The sequence below is a fragment of the Sciurus vulgaris genome, assembly GCF_902686455.1.
Source record: "Sciurus vulgaris genome assembly, chromosome: 4".
NCBI lineage: Eukaryota > Metazoa > Chordata > Mammalia > Rodentia > Sciuridae > Sciurus > Sciurus vulgaris.
Genome location: NC_136464.1, coordinates 162,076,918 through 162,100,792, shown reverse-complemented (window position 1 = coordinate 162,100,792; position 23,875 = coordinate 162,076,918). Strand labels below are relative to the sequence as shown.

The window sequence follows — 23,875 nt, the reverse complement described above, 5'->3', positions numbered from 1 at the left end:
AAGCCTTCATGTTTTTTGTCTACCACTCTTACTTTCTCTTTTAGTGTTTTTCTGATCTAGTGATCTTACCTTTTTTTATTCACCTAGTCAATTTCCTATTCAGTTCTCCTTCCACCCCACGCCCAAAGGTGCTTGTTATTTACATTTCTTTGGTTGGCTTACTTTATATGCAACTATCCTACACATGTGCAACATGTTTCTAATAGTGGACTAACAGACTTTCAATTTCATCAGTGTTTTTAGGCTTTAATAACAAATTCTTTGGGTTCAGGAGGCAAGGATTTCTGAAGTATGTTTATTACTTCCGTTCTTGATTTTAAAGTTCTTTAGGATGAGAAAAGTGGAACCAAAGGGAGTTGGCTTATTTGCTGTGACTTACTTTTGAGGAGATGTGAATGTTGGAGGCCCAGTTCTGGTTTATCTGCTTGAGAGAAAAATTTGCTAGCAGTATTTCTCTGCTTTCTTTCTTCCTGTTTGAACCTAGTTTGGGTCCCCCTTTATATTGTTCTCTATCTTAAGAACATCCTTCCCTCCTCTCTACCATCTCTAAACTTACCAAGGATAAATACTTTGATTTCTGATTAAGTTGACATTTTGTTCTAAAGTGTCTGAAAGATAACTTTTACATTATTTTTACTCAAGGCAACAAATATGGAATAACAGTGAACCTGAATTTACTAGAGTTCTTTTGTGAATAAAGATAAATTTGGAGAAATTAATAGGATTATAACATTGACAGTTTGGAATATAAATTCTTTCTTAGCCCTGCTGATTGTTTGGTCTTTTGGCACATCAAACCAATTATTGATCTCAAGGAGAATAAAAAAGGAGAAAATGGAAAAGATGATGAAAAATAACTGAAACTTAAAAGAAAATTCCAGTCTGAAGCTTCATTTGTAAAACAGTCATTTTTTAAGTTCTTTATGTCTCCTACTAAAGAATTGATATTTTACTTGCTATTTAGGTTTCCAGTCAGCTACATCAGTTTATTATGTCATTTAGTCTTTTACCCATGAATATTGTATAGTAATGTTTCTGTAGAAAAATCGTGTTTGGCATTCTAAGTTGATATACTCAAAGCTACTCTTTACTGAGTCACTAAACTTTCATTCACTTCCATTTGCCAGACTGTGGGAATATGTACTGTCCCAGCTTGAGCCAGATGGAGGCAAGGTATTGGACTTAGAAACATACATATGGGTCCTGTGTGGAAAGTGGTAGTGTCAGTGGAGTCCACTTTCCCAGACAGGGGAGCACCATTGTGATTCCTGTCTGTAGCTTATTCAGAACCTCATCTCTCTCTCAAAGAGCAAACATTAGGAATAGTACTCAGCCAGTAGTTTTGAATAATGGCTGAGGTTTTAGAGTTTGGAATCTGATGCAAGGGGGTTGAAATTAAATCTCTACTTTTCCACTGATTATCATTTATTACTTTCACTTGTTAAACCTTTTTGTTTCTTCATTTGCAAAATGAGTACCTACTATGTGTAGTTGTTTTGAGAACTAAATGGGATATGTTGCCTGGCACAGAAGTACACAATAAATGGTAGCTTTTATTGATAGTTTAGTAATATATGGTGTTGGCTAAATGTTTTAAGCCTTGCTTAGAAATTAAAAATGTCTTTTGCTACTAAGTCTGGATCAAGCTATATTAAAATTGCCCAGTGGGAGTTATGTAGTTCTCTGGGAATATCTGCCTTGAGGTGTTCAGGCCTCACTTCTCCTAACATTAATTTTTTTTTTTTTTCTTTTTGCTTTCCTCAGAAGCTTATTGTTGGCTTTTCAAACATGTACTCCAAATGGGATGAAATTCCATTGGGTTTTATTGTGATGTAATGGCACATAGATAGAAACTTTATTTTATTTATATCGACGATGATTTTCTGAATCTCTTCCAGGTAATACGGTAACCTTTAGTAATTCTTTCATAAAATAAATATTTTATAACATCTAATCTCCTTTGTGAGAGTTTGTGTTCTCATTTTGGGAAGTGAAAGTTTTGAGAAATCAAGTAATGTACCTAAAATAAAATAGATAATATATACTTACATTTCAGAGGAAAGCAAAAATATCTCCATAATATAGGGAAGAGTAAGATTACTGAGTTTTTTAATAAGGTGAAAAAGAGATAATGGAGAGAGGTTACTGAGAAGAGAGTATAAAACATTGATTAACCTTATCCCTGCTTCATTTCCAGTTACATGTTATCTCAGTATAAATTTTCTTTTTCTTTCTTCTTTTTTGTGTTTTTGGTACCAGGGAGTGAACCCAGGGGTACTTAACTACTGAATCACATTGCTAGCCTCTTGTTTGTTATTTTGAGATGGGGTCTCACTGAAGTGTTTAGTGTCTTGCTAAATTGCTGAGGCTGGCTTTGAATCTGTGATCCTCTTGCCTCAACTTCAAGCTGCTGGGATTACAGATGTGCACCACCATCCCTGTCTCAGTATACATTTCTATCAGCTCAGTTTCTGAGACAATAATACACAATTTTGATAATTGACAGACCATCTTTCAGAAATGTGGCACAAATCATATATTCTTAACCATAGGTACTGTTTTTTTCTATATTCTTAAAAATACTGAGATAGATATCTTATATCTTTGTAATGTTGTAGGCAGAAAATCTCATTTATGTTTGACTATTTGTGTTGTCGAACTTCTCTTTTACGTTTATAGACTATTGGTGTTTGTTCACTTTTTTTTTTTTTTTTTTCTATTGGGATATTCTTTTATTTAGTTCATTGTGGTTTTTGTATATTAGAGGTTTAAACTTGTTTGATTAGATTTTGTAATCTCCCCTTACATTTTGTTTTTGGTCTTGAGTTTCACAGGTAATTGATGCTCTCAGTTTTGAAATGTCATGCTAACACATTTTTTGTGAACAAAATAGTATGCTCATTTTTTATTAAAATATCAATATAAATAAACTGGTCCCCAATCTGATGAGTAATTTCAAATAGAAAAAGCTGTCATTGTTTTTATGTAATTAATTTGAATTCACTGTTGTGTTTATTGGTAATGATCTATAGTAATCAACTCCCTTTAACAAATCAGCTATGTTCTCTCTGTACTTTTTAATAGATTTAAATGTTCTTCCTGTTTATCTGTAGTCTGGGTCTGTTCTTTTCTTATAGTATGCAAGTAACATTTAGTTGAAACTTGTTTAACAGTGTGACAGTTCCTATAGAAAAAGACTGAAGTTTGGAAGAGTTGTTTCTTTTTCTGTTTAGTAAAGATATTACAGATTGGCTTTCTAGGATTGTGTTGAAATGAAGATATGCTTTGGAAATACTAATTTTTATTGTAATGAAAGAGTATGTAACCGTGTACTTTCTGTACTTTAATTGGTACTTTGTAAGAAGTGACCATTTGTTTTGTTGCATTAAGAAAGATTTCTTCAAATTCATAACTGCCCAGAAATCTTGTTCTGTTGATTGATTACAAAAGCACTAGTGAGAGAATTTGTTTTAGAAAATAATTTTTAAAAGATGCATGTGGCAGTATTGATTGACATGTTATCATATTTAAAAATGCAATCTGTAATTTGTGTTCCCATTTGTACATAATGTATAGTACTCTTGCCTGTAGTCGTCTAGTTTTATAGCTTTGGAGATTTTTTTTTTTTTTTTTTTTGGTACTGGGGATTGAACTCAGGGGTAATTGACAACTGAGCCACATCCCCAGCCCTGTGTTTTGTATTTTTTTTAGAGACAAGGTCTCACTGAGTTGCTTAGTGCCTCACTGTTGCTGAGGCTGACTTCGAACTAGAAATCCTCCTGTCTAAGCCTCCCTATGTGTTGGGATTACAGGTGTGCACCACCACCTAGCTGCTCTGGAGGTTTTTGACTTGGTTCTTTACATAATAGAACCATTTACCATGTCAACAGAGGAACTAGTAGTTTATTCTGAGATTAGCTAGTTGGCTTCTTTGTACTTCACTCTGGTCACTGCATTTACAAAGTGTAGTTGGTATTAAAAGCTTGACCTTACTGGTGGTTCATCCCTATTTTCCTAGGAAGGGAGGTATGGGGAATTAATTAGTAGAGATAAGTTTAGAATTCTCTTCCACAAACATGCTAGCCTAAGTTTTAAGCCACATTTAGTCAACTCTTTTATTTCCCAAATTGTTGTTGCATTTTGAAAATGGGTAGGGAAAACCTTTTAATTTTATTTCTTTGAATGAACTCTCTAGCTGTTACTTCTCTTGATTCTATACATGCCAGTTAGATTCAAGAACATTGATCCAGGTTTAGTTAGAATAATATGGTGTATAATGTGTTGAGGAATGTTATAACATGTGCAGTAGATTTCTTTGTATTGAAGACAGGATACCATAGTTAAGAATAGAAGCTTTGGACTGGTCAAACTCTAGGGAGGTTGAGGCCGGAGGATCTTCAGCACAAAGCCAGCCCCAGCAACTTAGTGAGGCCCTTAGTAGCTCAGCGGGACCTTGTCTCAAAATAAAATATAAAAAAGGCTCGGATGTGGCTGAGTGGTTAAGCGCCCCTGGGTTTAACCTCTGGTACCAAAACAAACAAACAAACAACAACAATAACAAAAACCCCAAAGGAATAGAAGCTTTGGAGCCTAACTTTTATGTTAGTTCTGAGAGTATAGGCAAATTATTTTACCCTCTTCCAAGATTTACTTTCCCATCAGTAAAGTTGATATAATAATAGGCACTATCTCACAGAATTATGCATATTAAATACATTGAGTGTAAAGTGCTTGGTATAGTGCCATGTGCTTGTCAAATAGTAGGTGTCACATCTTCTGCTTATATATAATTCTGCAAATTAAAAACCATGTTTATCTGTTTCTGAATGTATATGATTACTTTTCTTTAACTACTTAGTTTAAATAAATCATAATAAAGAACATTTTTTAAGATATTCTGCTTAATTTAAAAATTGAACCTAAGCACATGTAAGTTAAATCAAAAGCCAAAGCTTTTGGTAATAAACCAGTAGGTATTTTAGTATGATTACTTTTGGTAAGGAACTGAAATAAAAATCTTTAAGCATTGTTATAGGTGATAGTTCATTGCAAAAGTAACTTTTCTAACTTAAAAAAAAAAGAAACAAATTTCCACTCTAAATATTTTAGTAACTTTAGCATAGTATTGCATTTTGCCATATCTTATATTCTGGTTTCACTCTAAGGCAAAGGGAAGTTGTGGTTTTATTAAAAATTCATTTCGGCCTTGCTTATCAAAAATATTCCAGCTGCTTTTTTTTGGGGGCGGGGGGCAGCATACAAGTTCTTTTGATTGTGTTTTTAAGAACAGAAGTAATAACTGTTTTATAAGTTCTTTAATCTACATAGATAATATTAATCTTCCTTATCTCTCTGACTCAATAGTTAAAAAAAAACAGTAAATGTTATGTAGGTAAATAATGTTCTATATATTTGACATAATTTAGGTGAATTTTTGCCTAGCAGTTTCCCCCCTTTTTTTCTTTTTTTAACTTTTGTATGACTTGTGTATTGGCTCACAGTTTTAAAGATCTTTTCATTTACATTTATTTAACAATGATGGTCTATTTTTCTATAACCTGTTTTATTTTTTTCTTTTTCTTTTTTAGTACTGGGGATTGAACCCAGGAATGCTTTACCATTTTTATTTATTTTATTTTAAAATTTTGAGACAAGGCATTACTAAGTTGTATGAGGTCTTGCTGAGTTGCCCACAATGACATTGAATGTGTAATCCTCCAACCTTAGCCTCCCACATTGATGGGATAACAGGCATGCACCACCATACTGGTCTTCTGTGACCTACTTTCTGTAGACCTCCTACTATTGTCTTTATTTAAACAAGGAAAACATAAAGAATTGAATATATCTTCAGGAAAAGACCACAGTTAATGATGATGAATGGAGGGACAAAATACAACATATCCTTGAAGCTCACTTGTTTTTTATTTTATTTTCATTTTAAAAAATTTTATTTATTTATTTTTGTGATACTGGGGATTTAAACTAGAGGTACTTGACTAATGAGCTACTTCCCTACCCATTTTTACTTTTTTATTTTTCAGATAGGGCTTCATTAAGTTGCCCAAGCTGGCCTCAAACTTGGGATCTTCATGCCTCAGCCTCCCAGGCAGCTGTAATTATAGATGTGCACCACTGGGCCTGTCCTGTTTTTAATCTTTAAGTCTTCCATTCATGGAGGAAATTCACTAGAACCCAAGCTGTAATGACTTGTGGGTCTGGATTTATTTTTCTAAATTAAGGGTAGGAGGCTTTAAAATTCAAGTATTTTGTGAGTAATTTAGGTATAGATAGGACCCTGTGTTAATGATTATGGAAATTATTTAATTAAAAAATTCAAGTGTTTTAGATCAGTTTGGGGGTCTGTTTTTCCCCCCAGTGAATTTAGATTAGCTACTGATCTTATTTTGAATAAGATCATAATTATAAAGATGCTAAAAATATCAGGACATTTAATTAACTAAGGGGGGGAAGACTATTTGGAATTGGAGGACATCGTGAAAGGAATGCAGGCTTACTTGGGAATAAGCCTATAGAAAATTCTATGCCAGAGGTTTTTAAGTAGGGGACTTCTTAGGAGTAACTTGGAGGTGGATTGTTGAGTTGTTACTACAAAAGATAATGAACTTTTATTTATTTATTTTGGGGGAGGGGATAAGAATGAATTTTTGTATTCATTAAGTGTCATCTAAAGGGAGACATATTTCATGTGCTTTATTTTTTATTTTTGTGAAACTTGATTAATAAAGTACAAGTCATTTATTTATTTAATTTTGTGATGCTGGAAATTGAACCCAGAGCCTTGTGCATTTGAGGCAAGTACTTGACCCACTGACCTATGTTCCCAGTCCCCTACAAATCATTTTAAACTATCATTTAGTCATTCATTGTTACAGAGTATAAGGAGTGAAGGAGTTCCAATTTTGATGTTTAGAGGAGGTTTTTTACAGTTCAGGAGATTAGAAACTTATTGTCTTTGCTTATCATTTTGCTTAGTTTATTAAAACTTAGATTAATGATATATAATAATGTGAATAAAAATGTGAGGCATTTTGGAGATGTGCTGTTTTGCAGTTGCCAAGAGTTATGCTTTGAAAATGGGTTTGTTACTTGACGATTTATCTTCCATTTTCTGTGTAAGTATGAGGGGCATTTGTAGATTGTTCTTTAGCTATACTTTGAACTTTTTTGGGGAAAAGATTAGATCTTATTGATCACTTATATTTCAAAGGCAAGGATAGAGAGCTTGTACTGATGTTGAGTGAACTAAAACAAAATATGTGTGTGCATTTAGGTCTCAGAACTAAAATAGTCCTAAAATTAGCTTTTACTGTTCTTATCTTTGGCTTGTCAATGTAGAGACTTATCTCACTTTTTGGAAATGAGAGAGGATTTATTCCTGACCATTGGAATTTGCTGAGTGAGTATTGGTACTGAAGGTTCTTAGTATTTACGTCAAACTTCAAAGGGGCAAGGAGTGGGGTGTTGAACTTTTAAATCCCTGTTCCTTTAAATTTTTGAGGGTGTATCCAGTTTCTGTTTGTATCATTACTTTCTTTTTCAGGTCTTTTTTCCCCTTAGATTATTGAGAACTTTACAACTCAAAGTGTGGTCACTAGACCAGTGGTAGTTCTTGCAGTGTTGGGAGCTTTTTGAAATGCAATCTCTCAGGTCTCATTCTAGGTCTACTGAGTCAGAATCTTTATTTTTTAAAATTATCATCATCATTATTATTGTTGTTGTTATGCACTGTTGGGGATGGAATCCAGGGCCTTGTTCTACTACTGAACTATAACCCCCAGGCCCAGAGTCTTTATTTTAACTACATCACCTGAAGATTCATATATTTATTATAGTTTGATAGGTGCTACCCTGGGATATATTGTCCAACTTTTTCTTGTCCTTTAAAGCTTATGTTCAAGATTTGAAGGTATTAAAAATAAATTCCCAATTAAAAAAGATTAAAACTATATTCAACTGCTATATTATTGGTTCATTTAGACTTTTGTGAAAAAAGATGGAAACTATTTTGTGGTTAATCTTGAGACTTAAAACATATTTAGAGAGGAAGAAGAAGGAAGAAAAATTATAGGCTATGTATGGGTACTTTAGTATAGGAAAAGGGGATTGGGAATTCTGATATATAGCACTGAATTGCTAGGAGGCAGATTAAAAAAAAGCTGATTTTCAATAGGACATGACATTTTAAAGTCTTCCACTTCATAGTAATCAACAAGTTGGGACTGGCCCCAGGCTGTAAGAATAGAAGATCAACAAGGAAATAAATCCCCTTCTCCTTTTTTGGTCTTTGTATTCTCAAGGTTGGTCTAAGTAAGGATTTTGGAAGCTAACTGAAAGAGAAAAGGGGTTGTTGCTTTGGTTTGCTTTGCAGAAAAACTTAGAAAACTTTAGTAAATAACTATTTTGTATAAAAATTTGCCTGCCCCTCTTATTTCCTCATCTTCCATTTGATTTCCTTCTTTTGCTTAGTCCCTACTTTCAGCTAATCACCATTAGTTTTTTGTTTTGTTTTGTTTTGTTTTAGCCTACCAAATCTTTCCACAATCAGCCCTTAGCATTGTTTCCTTTGTAATTGCCTGGAATTGACATCCTTCTCCTAAACCAGTGATTCTGGAGGGGCAGTTATGGCCCCCTACCAGCAGAGGACATTTAGCAATATATGGAGACATTTTTGGTTATTAAAACTGGTTTCATGGTGCTACTGGTATCTGGTGGGGAAGACAGGAACAGCATCCTACAACAAAGAGTTATCTAAAGCCTGTAGTGCTGAGAAACCCTAACCAAACTACTGTCAAAGTCTGCTAATTTGTCTTTCTGATCTAGTTTTATCACCAACACCAGTTCCTCCTCCTCCATATGTTGTAAAAACACACATGATTTTGTCAGTTCTTATTTATAAGCTTTCCTGAGTTTCCTTTTACCTATGAATGATGTGGAAACTCCATGGCGTAAGATGTAAAACAATAAATGTTTGATTACTGTTTTCAAGCTCATATTTGGTTCCCAAGCTTGACCCTCTTCTGGTGGTCTGAATATTATAGTGCCTTTTTGCCTCTTCATCATCCATTTTCCCAGTCCCACAGTACATATTTTCTCTTTTGATTTTTTCCCTGTCTAGCATATTTATTTTTTCTTAAAAAAATAAAAAACAAACAAAAAACCACACAGCTGCTCAGGCATTCTTCTTCCTTGTGAAGAGTCTTTGCCTCTGCTCTGCATTATTTTATCATGTGAGTTGTTTTGCTTGCATGTCTGTGTTACCTTTTAGACTCTTTGCTCTCTTTGGAAGGTTGTGAGTGTGTGTGTGTGTGTGTGTGTGTGTGTGTGTGTGTGTGTGAGAGAGAGAGGGAGAGAGAGGGAGGGAGGGGGAGAGAGAGAGAGAGAGAGAGAGAGAGAGAGAGAGAGAGAGGGAGGGAGGGAGGGAGGGAGGGAGGGAGAGAGAGAGGGAGGGAGAGAGAGAGGGGGAGAGGGGCAGGCGCGCGGGGACAGGGGAGATTGAATTCCAAGTACCTAGAACACAGTTCTGAGGTGGTTAGTTGAAAAATACATTTTTCTTCAAAAGATAAATAAGTGTTTGGGTAATTTGGAGAAAAATTACTATGCCTTGTACATATACTTTTCATATGTAATCCTTTTGCCTTACCATCAGATGCTCTTTATTGCTGCCATCTTTTTTTAAATGTCATTTTGTATTCTGCTGCTCATGATGGTATTTAAATGGTATCACTACCTTAGGTCTTTTCATTTGCTATCACATAGGAGGTTTTACTTTTTGATTAGTTAATCTCTAGTTATTTATTGAAAAAAACTTACATTTATAATGGTACATGTTTGAAGAACCTCCTCTATTAAGAAGAAAGGCCTTAGTCTAGTTATAGGTTTGGGCAAGTGATGGAGGGAGAATAATAATAAATCCTTTGGAAAAATAAGAAATATAATTATATAGTAAGAATTGTTGGGTAAAGAGGATGATACATTTTGATGTGTTTAAAACCCTTCTGTGTAGGTTAATACACTACTCTGTAGAAAGTAAAATTTACATTGACTGTAAAAACTGAGTCAAAAACTGAGTCTAAATTTATGAAGAATCTAGCATTCAGATATATGATTGGAATTTAGGTGTTCCCTGCATAAGTCCTGTTTGACAGGTTATGTTTTTTCTTTAATGTGGTAGAGGAATTTCTGAAATATAAATTTTACATAGCAAATGCTTAATTAAGGTTGTTTTTCTTACTGTATATCAAAGCCTTATAGTTATTTATTTGAGCACAAAAGCATTTAGTTTAATCTTATACTCTTTGCAGTAATTTATGCTACTAGAAATAGCTTGCTTTAAAATTGTTTCACTTAAAATATGGTTCTATAGTATGAACCATGTGAAGGGTACATATTTATTTTCATCTACAGTTCTTTCTAAACAGAGAATTGACTGGATTGGTCCAAGGTTGCTTAAAGGTAGAACTAGTTTGGTCTCATGAAACTCTAGCCACTGTTGTAATTATTGAGTAGGTAAACAGTCTAGTTGCTTTCTTAACATAAGTTTAATTACTTTTGTAATTTATTAGAGGCTCGTTTATGAAGAGAATTAATTTGCATAGAATAATTTCCATAGACATTATTTGCAAGGTTTTTAAAATTTAGAAATCAGATAATCAGATATTTTCTTCAAATTGGTTTTCTTTATATTAATTGTTTTTTAAATTTTTGTCTGGCTATGGCATCTTATTTTGAAAACTTATTTTATTTGTGTAAGCAGTCTTATTCTACCTTATGATAGAAAGAGAAACAGACATTCTCTCTAGCATGTACCACTTTATTCCGTGAAGAGTGGAGATATCTTTATCTGGGAATACCTTTTAAGATGCAGTTTAATGCAAATTTGCTATGATAAAAGAGATGGTAAAAATCATCATCTCATAATTTTCATGTGTAAAAGCCCTGATAAACCACTATTAAGATAGTTTACTAACTTTATTATAATGTTCATTATTTATGATTTTTCTTGGGCAGATAATTTATTTAATAAGTTTGTATTGCTGAAATTTAAAAGAGCAATGAAATTTGTGTTATTATTTATTGTTTTTTTAGTCTGAAATTATTTTTCTTTGAATACCTTAGGTTGAATGCTCACTTAAGACACAATGACTGGCCTTGTACTCTGGCCTATTGTTCGTAGAATTAAAATAATTTAAAAAAAAAGCCATTCCTTAGGAATCAGATGCTTCCTTTAACTGGGTAGTTCTCAGTAGAAAATAAGGTGGCAGGATGAGTTTCTGAAAAAGATGTAGTTTGGAGAATTTTTTTTACTTGTATTTTATGCCTTTGAAGCCATTTCTTCATATTACAGTGAGAATAGGTAAGTTCCAGTGGAAAATAATTTGCAAAGCATTTACTTTGCTGATAACTTAATTTCTAATAAATAGTAAAAAAAAAACCCCAGCTTATATTTCTCTAAAACATCTGTTGTTTTATATAATATTGTTCACATTATTAGTACTGAAGGTTAATTTAAAGGAATGGGTGGGAGGGTGGGATGGTGGGTGGTGATAAGGACTTTGGGGAGGGAATATCTTAGAAATTTTACATGTTTCCTGTCCCACAATTCCTGATATCAGCTGTATGTTAGTTATATTAGATTAGATTAGTGGGGGATGTTAGGAGTGGCCTGGTTTCTTTCCTTCTTTTTCCTAGCCAAGGAAGTATCGCCTGGGGATGCTGGAGGAGAGGCTAGTACCGATGGGATCAAAGGCACGAAAAGCAAAGAACCCTATTGGCTGCCTTGCTGACAGGTGTAAATCAGGAGTACCCATCAATATGGTTTGGTGGAACAGAGTCACAGAAAACAATTTACAGGTAAAAATAATTTTTATTAGATGTTTTTTGAAATTGAATATTTTGGCTGCTTTCTGTGTCTGTGTGGGGTGGTGGGTATGAAAGGATTAAATGACTTAGCTGGTATGCTCTGTTAATTTCAAAAAATTTTTTAGTCAAAGAAAGGTTAGTGGCCCATAATGATTTTTGTTTGGATTTTTGAACTTGATCTGCTTATAGTATATCGTCTATTCTTTTATTAAATTTATTTTTTCTTTTTCAGTTTTATTAACATTTGAGTTCAGATGTTCTTCCCTTTGGTTCTGGGAATCAAACACTTGTGTTCTGCCACAGAGCTATGTCTCCAGCATAAGTTCAATTATTTTTTAGTATACAGAGTTCCATTTGTTTGGAATCCGAACAATAGGAAACTCCATACATTGCCTTTTTGTATATTTTTAGTAGAAAAAAAATTGTATATGAACAGATTTGTCAACCAACTTAATTAGTATATTGTCATAGAGTTATCCAACTTAAGTAGTACATTGTCATAGAGTTATTACAGATACATTTCAGTCACTGACTCGCTTTACTTATATTGCGTAATTAAAGTGAATTTTTATAACTCAAGGACTAAGCTTCTGTGTGAGATTTCGAATTACATACAAAATAATTTTATATTTCATTTTAACTTGGGTTTTATTTATTATACTTCCATTTTTAAAAAAAATTGGTAATTGTATACTATGGATAGCAATTGGTGATTGTATTCTATGGATAGTACTCTTAATCAGAATTTCAGCTTAGCTAGAGGTAACATATTTATCCTCCCAAACTTTGAGTTAATTATTTAAAATATATTCCTAGACAAAACCTACCTCCTGCATTTATGTATCATACACAAAAATATTGTAGCAAAGTTAACTTGATTTTATTTCTGTCACCAAACATATTATAAAAGGGTTCCACAATATTTTGTTCTTTTTAGTATTAACACAGTAGCAATATCTATGTTGCTTTGGACACAGGAATAAAGAGATTATTCCAGAAATATTACAAAATGTGTTTTTTCCCCAACTGAAATTTTGGAAGTATTTTTCTAAAGATAAGGTGGAGGAAGCCCAGGAAATTTCACATCATTTTATTTCTACTTAAAATTTTGTTAGAAAGTTTTGGCTGTTAATTATGTTTAGTAATATAGTTTTAAATGAATTTTTCTTGTCCTTGAGATCACTAGGTCAAAGATTCAATATGAATTATTACAATTATATTTTGGTTTTAGAAAGGAAGTCTGAAAAGAAATTGGGCCCCAACTACATAAGAAAAGGTATAGGTTCTCGTGGAATAGCTTGTAGGTTATGGTTGTGGAACACTGATCAATAAAAAGATGTTGCCACTTGAACTTCCTACGGTTTCCCCCATCCCAGTGGAGGTTTAGAGGTTTAGTATAGCTTGAAAAGCCATTAGTTTGGTTTAAGAATATATACTTGAGTTATGTTTTATTTTTAATTGAAACAACTGGTAAAAGATTTACATTAATATGTATGAAAGATTGAATTGGGATCATCTGAACCTAATATATATTTCAAATACTTACTGTTAAATTTTGCTTCAAATAGGTCTTTTTCTTTAAGAAAGTAAGAAGTGGGCTGGGGATGTGACTCAGTCGTAGAGCACTTGCCTTTTGAGCATGAGGCCCTGAGTTCAATCCCCAGTGTCCTGGGTGGTTGCCTGAGAGGTGGGGACCAGGAGGGTTCCTGGGGAGTGGGTTGCTGGGGACAGTAAGGAATGTTATGTTATGCCCCAAGTTTAAGGCTTTGTAAGCTGTAAAATGCCTAACATTATGAGCCACATGTTGAAGTATTGAAAAATATCCGTCTAGTAGTCTCCATTACTATCTTTGAGAATTCCTAAAATTGGGGACCTGGAATAGTTTAGTGAGAAGTTTATTGAGCATAAAGAGTATGTCAGTGTGCTATATCAGTGTATGTCTGTCTACCTATCTATATATTGGAGTTCCTATCTTTTTGTTGTAGAAGAAAAATACTTTATATAAATGAATTCCATACCCTGTTTTTGGCTTTGATGCTTACCTTTTAATATTGTTTTATATTTTTGACATACAAAGTTTAAAGGATTGTACAGCCAGATGTATTAGTCTTTTCTGTTTCATTTTTTTACTTTCTTTTAAAACGTAGGGCCTCTCAATTGTAAAGGCAGAGAAATACTTATATTTTATTTTAGTAATTATACCTATGTTTCTTAAATGGTTTAGCCAGGCACTGTGCTAATCTCTTTACATATATTTCTTTTGTTCTTCCTTATAGCTTGTGGCATAGATATTATTAAATGAAAAATGTCTTCAGAGAAGCTAAGTCATAGTAAGTTTAAACAGTAGAGAAGCAGAAATTTAAACCAAAGTTTGTCAGGCTTTATGACATTATTATATCTTTTGATAAAACCATGTGATAAAACTCTGATTGTACTAGGACCATCTGACTGGTTAACTGAACTTCTGTAGAACAACTTATTTTGAGAATAAAAGTGCTTAAATAGTTTCCTACACATGGGTTGTAATTTAGGCATACCTTTGCAGCACTTGAAAGACTAGTCCTTTTTCCTTAAGACTCATCCTTTTCTCAGTGACCTTTGCCTTTTTTTCGAATCTTTAAATGTTTATTTAAAGATTCAAAAAATCTTTACCTAATACCTTAGCCTTTTTCCACTTCTGAAAATCAATCAACAAAAAAATTAATAGTAACATCTGGGTTTTGGAACTCAGTGATTAATATAGTAATTCATATTGCATTTATTGTCTTCATTTCTGAATTTCTTTAAAGAGGGCCATAATTCCTAACCTTTTATTATTTAGTAACTGTCTTTTAACTTATTTTTGGCCAAGAATCTCATGATATGAAAGAGCCTATCTGCCAACATGACATTTATAAAATAGTATTTTTTTAATTTTAAAATATATATGTTTGAAACGCTAATGAGAGTATCAAAGAAACATTTTCTTTAGTCTTTTGTAGCTGTGCAGAGGGTAAATTTATTCTTCGTATGGCTGTCTGACATACTAATAAAACCTCTGGTCTCTATTCTTAGGTATGTGAAGTCCCCAAGTGGGAACTCATGAACTGGCTTCTACTCTTTTCTCTCATTTATCCACCATTTATTGTTTAAATGTCTGCAGTTTGATGTCACCAAAATTTTATTGAAACTGTTGTCAAAGTTTGCTGGAGATCTTAGTTGCCAAATGCAACAGTTTTATCTGGTACTGTTGGCTGTCTTTGTATTTTTAAAACTCTTTCCTCTTTGTACTTTTAACTCTTTGTTTCATTTCTGACTCTTGGTGTACTCCTTTTCTTGGTACACTTTTTCTTTACTTTTTCTTCTGTGGTGTTGCTCCCTGAAATTTGATTTGTTTAGAATTGTCCTCTGACTTTGAGATCCAGATTTTTCATGCCTTCTGACATCTGTGCATGTAGATCTACACAGCAAATCTGGCATGTCTAAAAACTCAGTATTTTTCTGTTCTCCAAATCCACTGATTTTTTTTTTTTTTTTTAAATTCTATATTCCTGCTCAGTTAATAGCATTGTTGTCTTCTTTGTCACTGAAGCTAAATATCTGGTCTTCTTCCCTTCTACCTCCTACATTCTACTACTTCTTATGAGAGGGAAAACTACTGGGTTTTACCTATCCATTAATTAAAAGACAATTAGACAACATACATACGCTATCATGTTACGTCTTTATAACAATAATGGCATATTATTTTCATTTAACAAATAAGGAAATTATATTTAGAAAGGCCTGCTGCTAATAAGTGGTACAGCTGGGAGTCTAGCCAAGATCTGTTTAATTCTAAATCCTGAGATTTTTCTACCAAAATTTTGTCAAATCTCTTTAGGAATTGTCCTATCCTATGTTTCTGGGGCTGTCTCTGCCTGTGCATGTACACATTTTAAACATATGAGTCTTTCAATTGCATATAACAAATATACTGTCAGTTCTCTGCAACTTTGTTACGTCTGCATCATTATTAACAGAGACTGAAAAAAATAATCCCTTTTTCCTTCAGGAGATGGCTAAAAAGGCTCCATTTTCTTTGAATACTTATTCAGACTTCTGGGGGGAATGCACACATGTCGCGCGCACATACACTTACATACTTACACATGTGTATATATAATTTGTTACATAGTATATTACGTTATATATTATACACTATGTATTTTTTATTACTGTTTCCATAATACTTGATGTTTAACTGTTATTTCATTGTTTTGTGTTAATTTGTTTACCTGTTGTCTTTTTCTACTGAATTGTAAATATTTGAGAGTAGACTTGTGTTTGTTATTTTTGTGTCTTTAAGGTATTTTGTTTATTTCTAAATGCCACTTTAATTTTATTGAGTAATGTGTAATTTTGTAGTAATTTATTCTAAGATTTTTTTTAATCTAAAAAAATGGATCATAGATTTTATGGGATTTATAGCCACCATGTTACCACTGTTTTTTAGTTTTAGTATCACGTAAAACATAAGGTAGTGATTTCTTTTGAACGATGGAGATCTTTACGGTTTTTTAACACTTCATATTAATTTAAGTATTCTTGATATTTGTTAATCTTTTGAACCTTGTAGTAGTTTTAATTAGTTCTCAACATTATTGTTTAGTGACAGACCTCCTCTGTTTTGTGTTTTTCTTGTGATCTCAGGCTAGACACCATGCCAAAGATCACCTGAGACCCACATTAGCAACACTTTATTTCACCTAGGGGCAAATTCATTTTGAATTTTCCTTTACTTTCTACTTAGCATGATTACCCATTACTCTGCCTCACCAATTTGTATGTGAATTCAAGTTCTTTCATTGCTAAATTTTCAAATGTCATTACTTAAGGCTGAAATATTCTATCACCTAAGCTGAAATTGTGAGAATTCGCATTTCCTAGCATAAAATAGATATTAAACAATGTTTGTTCTCCAAGGTTTACCTTATTTTATCACTAGCTCCTAAAATTGGTTTTTGTTAAATTTATTTAGAGTTCAGTCTCTAGTTGTAGTCACATGTGCATGGCGTGGTATGTTTAGAATGGGTTAGTGACATTTGTTCTAAGGGCTTACATTTTAGTACTGACTCAGATATTTTCCAAAATTAGTTTTAAAGATCCTTATTTTTTATTTTTTTGAAGGGATAACAATGTGTTTCTTCATAAAAACTGAGGTACCAACTTGTATGAAAGGATTGGGGAAATGCATGATTTTGCAAACTTCTCATACTGGTTAAGATTTACTGAAAAATAATGATGTGTTAAATAAAATTAGGTTCATTTTCAGACTTTTTAAAATAGTGAATTTGTGAATAACAAGTATTACTGTTGTTTTAGGGTACCCAGCAAAGTGAATGAGAACTGTTGAACTGTTAGATGTTAAAGTATCCATCAGACATCATCATCATCTACTTGTCAGTATCTTTTTTGATGTTATTTTTATTCCCCTTGTAGTCAGATGAAAATGGCATTTTTTAAGGAAAATTTTATAGGAAGAAAGCTCACATTAAAAATCTCTTGGCTTACAAATTCTCTTGATAATTCTAGTTACTTCTTACTGATGTTTTAAAGATCTCAGGAAGGTTTTGGAAACACCCTGGATAAATAAACTTCAGTCTTTAGTTACTGCTGTTTTAGGTGGTTATAAGTTTCTGGATCTTTGGAAAAATGGGAAAATTTAGACTTTCAGATGAATAGATTAGAGTTCGTAAATGTGAAACTTCAACCTATCTACTTAGAGTTCTTTGGGATTTTGAAAGAATTACAGAACTACCGAAGTAACTACAGTGGCCTTACTTTAATGTACTACTGTCTGTCCCTTACCCCACCTTAGACCCTTTCTCTTCTCTCTAGCTACTATTCTAAATCTTTTAACATTCTTCTCAAACCTGCTCAACTCTTTCACTTTAGAGTAATGACATTGCGTTCTTTAGAGTGGGGTAAAAAGGGCTATTGAGAATGAATTTGCTCATGTTTCATCTTTCTGTCTGCAATGTTTTCATTCTTACTCTTTTTGTTTTTCTTCCTATCTCTTTTACCATATTCACCCATCTTTATCCCTTCTGACAGTTCATTCTGTCATTTAACTCTTTAATTTTTTAGATGATCTCTCCCTCTATATTGGTTTTCTTCCTTCTGGCTTATATACATACCACGAGTTCCTCCTGTTACTTGGTAAACCCTGAAACAAAGTACATGTAGGTGACTGTCCAATATAATTTGGGGAATGAGTCCTACTTGTTGTGGTTGCCTTTTTATCTTTAATTCATCCTTAGTTCCCTTTATTTTCCTTTTCATCTTGAGTTTTCTATTAACTTATTTTTGATAAGGTGACCTGACAAAATTAATGGCATTCTTCCTTGACATTCTCTCCTACAGTTGACATTGTGGTCTATTTCTCTTTTCTTGCAATGTCTGTTCTCTTAGATCTTAGATTGTTCTTTATTACTTACTTTTACCGCCCCTATCCCCACCCTCACCCCCTACTGCCCTCAACCTGCTCCTGGTCCTCAAGAATCTCCCACATTCTGTCATTGTTTCTCTTTTCTGCTCCTCAGAGTGCCCTTTGGTTATCTCCCACATCTCTATTATTTCAGCTATTTCCTATTCATATTTGACTCCCAGATATTTTTTTGCCTTCCCGTCCTCTGCATTGACCCTAAATATTATATTTCTAGCCTCTTTTGAACATCTTCATCTATATAGCATAGGTCTTGAAATTCAACTTGTCGAAAATGAAAAAATGTACATTTTCCTTCAAACCTGTCTTTCATTCACACATACTTGTACATACTTATTCACAACTTGCATGCCCACTATGTAGTTTGGATATTGATATCACTCATTGTCTAATCTGTGCATTCTTCCTGACTCTTCTTTGCCTGCCGCATCCTTTATCCACTAAGAACTATAGCTTGTGCTACTTGGAAATTGTCTTCATCTTACTAAGTTATAATATAATCTACCTCCCTTGTTTTTTTCTCATATATATTGTTGCCATTATTATTTCTTATCTGGATTCCTACTTCTGGTCTTATCTCTCAAAATGCTGCCTTATGATGTGATCTTGTTTCTCCTCTTTGTCATTTTTTTTTATTATTGGAAAAGATTGTATTCTTTAGGAAAGACTGCAGACTTACTGAACTACTTGCACTACCTTGAAAATTCCATGAGAATACCATGCTCTTCTTCATGCTTATGCCTTTGAATATTCTTTTTCAACATCTGTTTTACTTGGTGTACCCTTTTCTCTGTCTTGAGTTAGCAAACAACATTTTAGGATTTAATTCAAGTATATGGTCTTATACTGATCTGACTGACAACATTAAGCATTTGCTCACTTTTTTCTACCACTTATCTTTTTGTTCCAATTAATTATTTAACTCACCATGAAGGCTAACATGTAGCACATTGTAGACTTTTTTATTTTTTTGATATATGAATGTTCTAAGCTCTTGGGAGTGTGCAATTGAGTTCAGAATACATTCTGTACCTGTGAAGTGCTAGCCAGTGAAATTGTAGAATACAGTACCTGATTTGATAGATCTTTCTCGTAGTGTCTAGCACAGTGAATTTTATATATTATTAAAATAATAGAATGAGTAAACCTTGATTAATGATTATTAGCTAGCCTAATGCTAGTCCTGAAGTGTAATGGTTTGCACATTTTCTTAAAGTTTTCCTTAGTAGTTTAATGACATAAAATATTGTGGAAAAATTTGAAATTCTAACATATGTTAGAATATGTTAAGTTTTGTGATTAAATATGGCTGGATTCTTGGGTAGGTAAAATGCTTCTGAGTAGTTTTCTTCTTACTGTGAAATGAAAAAATGGGTTGTACCGTTATGTAGCTGTGGATAGGAGATATGCATGGAGATAACAAGTAATTAATTGGATCTATCTAAAGTAGTTCTTGCCTCTTTGGAATGCTGTGATAGTTTGACTTTCCTGGACTACTCATTAACCTAAATTGATATTTTTGCTCCTTTTAGTGACTAGGTGATAAGCCCTGTGACTACTAATGACATATAAATTACTCAGATAAAAAGTAGCAGATGAGCAGCAGTTCATCTGGTTTGTTTTTAAATAGCTTCTATTTCTTAGATACAGACTTTCCTATTTTTTTTGCGTGCATTGAATTTATTCATCTCAGTTTAAATGTTGCATATTTTATAGAATTCTTATATCACTTCATTCAGTAGTGGCATGCAAATGAAGGGGAATGGTAATAGTGGTTTCATAATTCACAAATGTTGAACTTTCTTTTAACACATTTTTCTAAAATTATATATACTTAAAGAAAAAATTCAGACTCTCCAGAAAAGTACAAAGAAGAAAGCAAAAATATCCTTAGCCACCTCACTATCCAGAGATAATGTCTTTGTTAACATTTTAGTGTCTTTTAGTTTCTTTTTACACACATCCTGTACACATGCTTCTCCCTCCCCGCATTAGTGAAACATTTTACATAAACAGTAGTTGTCATTGCTTTTCTGTAGTTTAATTTTCGTATTATTTAACTCAACAGTGATATGGTTTGGTTTCCATCCTGAAGCATATCAATCCACATAATTTTTAGTATCCACACAGTATTATATATACATAATCCACATAACCAGAAACCTGCCAATAGATAATTTACTTATTTTCTTCATTAAAAATAAAAATTAAGAAAAGGCTGTGCTAACCTTGTTAATCTTTTCTGTTTGCATCAGTTTTTTTCCTTAGCATTCCTAGATGTGGGCCCGGTAGGTCAAAGAGGGTGCTTGTTTCTCATTTAGGTACATATTATCTTATTACTCTCAAGAAGGGTATACAGGAAGGGAGATGATTAGAAATGTTTGTACTAGTAATCAGCTTCTTACAGTTTTCTGTAATGAATGAACTGACATATATCTTGGGGCAATTTAGGTGCTTATAGCTTTAAGCTTTTATGTACAGAGAATCACTTCATGTTGAACTCATGATAATTTTTGTTTTCTATCATAAATATAAAGCTTGCTTTATTAATTGATCTTCATTTTGTGGCTTCCAATATACATGTGTGTGCTTTGCCCTTATGATTTTGTAAAAGAACACTGATGTGAAACATTAGTGATAAACTTTCTTCTACTCTCTCAACCACTTTTAACTAATTTAGAAAATCCTGTCTCCTCTATCGAGGCAACCAAATCAGAGGGCCAAACTTGATTTGCTTCAGAAAATTCATAAACTGTATTGCTAGACTATTTTCAAAATACAGTAATTTTTATATGACTTGACTAGTTTTATATAGGTTAGTTTCTGGTTAACCCAGAAGTTGAGCATATTTTGATAATCTTTAAAAAACATTTTTTTTTAGTTGTCAATGGAGCTTTATTTCTTTCTTTATGTGCAGTGCTAAGAATTGAGCCCAGTGCCTCACACATGCTAGGCAAGAGCTCTACCACTGAGCTGCAACCCCAGCCCTTGCTAATAAATCTTTGACTATATTTGGATATGCTTAACATAAGAGGAAATAACAACTGACTTTAAAAAAAAAAAAGGAAAACAACTTGTGGAAATGTGAACTCAGGTTCTGGTTAGCCATTTGACTTCTCTTTTCCTTCTCATTCTGTACCTCTTCATTCTTTGTTATATGTGAACACTGAAGACTAGTAAAAATAACTTTTAATAATACTGCTCTTATGTCTGTGGGTCTCATCTTTTTATGACTTTTAAGATCATTTTGGTAAGACATGTAAGTTCCCTTCTCTGTGCCTTTCTCCATCATTATTAGTATCCCATCTTTTGCCTTTCCAAATAATTCACTGTTTTTTGCTTTTGCCAGTACATACACACACAAACTTTGGACATGACTCTTTTAAATTCGTCCTAACTATGCTCTTTTGTTACCCAAAAAGGGAGGAAAAAGTAGCAATGATGGAAGATTGAAGTCTCGGATTTTGTAACAAAGTAAGTAGATAAGGTAAAGAAATTCCTGAAAAGATCAGAGGAAACAATTGTAAGAGTTCACACTTTCTGTTTCTTTTTTTTTTTCCTTGTTTATTATTTTTGTTTATGGTTTTTTAGTTCTTTTTAAACATATGCTGCTGCTGTTATTTTTTAAATGGACTCAGTTCAGCCAAGAACTGGAATATTGACCTGGTCAATCTAATTAGATTTTAAAAATAAAGTCATCAGACAGAACTTTTGTTCCCTTTTCCCTTCTTCTTTCTTCTCATTTTTCTTTTGTGCTTCTCTCTTGCTGTCTCTTATCCTGGCTGGAATGTAGACAATGAACTGAGTTAGAAAAGCCTTGTAGTCAAGTCATTCATTTGGAACAGTGTTGCATCAGCCTGGGTGTAGATGATGGTGGTCTAAACTATGGCACTGACAGTGACATGGGTAGAAGTTGAATTTGAGAAATATGTAGGATATAGAATAAACTCAGCAGCTTGATATTTCAGAGATCTCAAAAGGATTATTGAACTATGACAATTTATCTGTTTAGAAAGACATTATACACAACAAAAAAACAAAGCACAACATAACTTGAAAAGGAAATCAACTCTGAGAAAATAGGTTGATTTGCTAATAAGGTATTTGAAATGATAGTTGCACAGCACCTCTCTGCTAGTGGATGTCTAACCTAACATCAAAAAAACAAAAAACAAGAGTTGACTGAAATTTATATATTGATAACTTAAGATCAAATAAGGAATTCCTGTTTGTTTTGAAAAGTATTATCAAAAGATTCATCTTCTGGCCAAGATGGAAGAACAGGGATTGGACTTTTCTTTAGAAACAGCTAAAAAAAAAAAAAACTAACAAAATGTATGATACAGTGGTTTTCAAGACATTAGATATTGAACATTGAAGGACAGTGATCCCTGAGAAATGGGAAACAAATGAGGTGAGCCCTCTGATGACCCCCAGCTAACTGCCTTGAGAGAATTTCTAGGCCTGGTGCATTTTCCTAAATTCAGAAGACCAAACTGGAAGTTCACAGCAGATACTGTAGGTCACAATAAAAAGTACTAATGAAGAGAGAGTCCCTACACAGAAAGAACTGTGAAGATTTTGTAGAGAACTGATCAGAGAATGTGAGTGAATAAGGAAGTTAATTGAACTGGAAAAAGAAATTCCTGTAAAGATCAGAGGAAACAATTCTTAGAGCTCACCCAAGACTTAGAATAGTTCCTATTCTCACCAGTCAACATGGAATACTTCATAATTGGTGAAGTATGAAGTAGGGTAATGGAAAGACATTTGCCAAATTAGCCTTATAATAATAAATGCTCCCCTGATCCCTCAAAAAAAAAAAAAAAAAAAAAACTGTTGTTACAGCAAGACCTGAAAGGATCAAACTAATTTTTAAACAAGTTTAACTATGATGGAAAACAAAGGTCAAGAATATTTATAAAAATATGGCAGCAGCTGGGTGCGATGGCACATGCCTGTAATCCCAGTGGCTCTGGAGGCTGAGGCAGGAGGATCTCAAATTCAGAGCCAGCCTTAGCAACATCCCAGGTGCTAAGAACTTGGTGAGACCATGTCTCTAAATAAAATACAAAAAAGGGCTGGAGATGTGGCTTAGTGGTTGAATATCCTTGAGTTCAAGTCCCACTAAACCTCCCCCCCCCAAAAAAAAAAAAGAATACAGCACCAAACAAGACAAAAGTTATAATATTTGTCCCAAGTATTTCCAAATTTGTTACTGTAAACCCATAGATGCAAAGAACCCAGTGAATCACAAGTCCAAGAGACATGAAAATTATTACCAAATCACATCAAAGAAGCAGCCTGGGGGCAGTGGTGGTGTGCATTTTTAAGGAACAAAGATACAGATACCAGATCTTTTCATTCAAAGTAATAGAAACCAGAAAAGAGTATTACAATATGTTTAAGCATAGAAGGAAAAGCGATGTCAACTTATTATTATATATTGGAGAAAAAATCTTGTAAAAAAATGCAGTCAAGTGAGTGAGTACCCATGAAAACAGGTGAAGTTCAGATTAGGTCCGT

At 33.3% G+C, this 23,875-nt stretch overlaps 1 protein-coding gene across 6 annotated transcripts in view; it reads left to right on the top strand.

The window, feature by feature from the left end:
• The window catches only part of PAN3 (poly(A) specific ribonuclease subunit PAN3), a 161,868-nt gene that overhangs the window by 42,979 nt on the left and 95,014 nt on the right, over positions 1–23,875 (top strand). For 4 of the 6 annotated variants that reach the window (XM_079138575.1, XM_079138572.1, XM_079138571.1 and 1 more), the window contains exon 5: positions 11,713–11,874. The exons of the other annotated variants lie outside the window; for them this stretch is intronic. In XM_079138575.1, the coding sequence (XP_078994701.1) occupies positions 11,713–11,874 (162 nt within the window). The remainder of the gene's footprint in view (positions 1–11,712; positions 11,875–23,875) is intronic. 6 annotated transcript variants of the gene reach the window in all.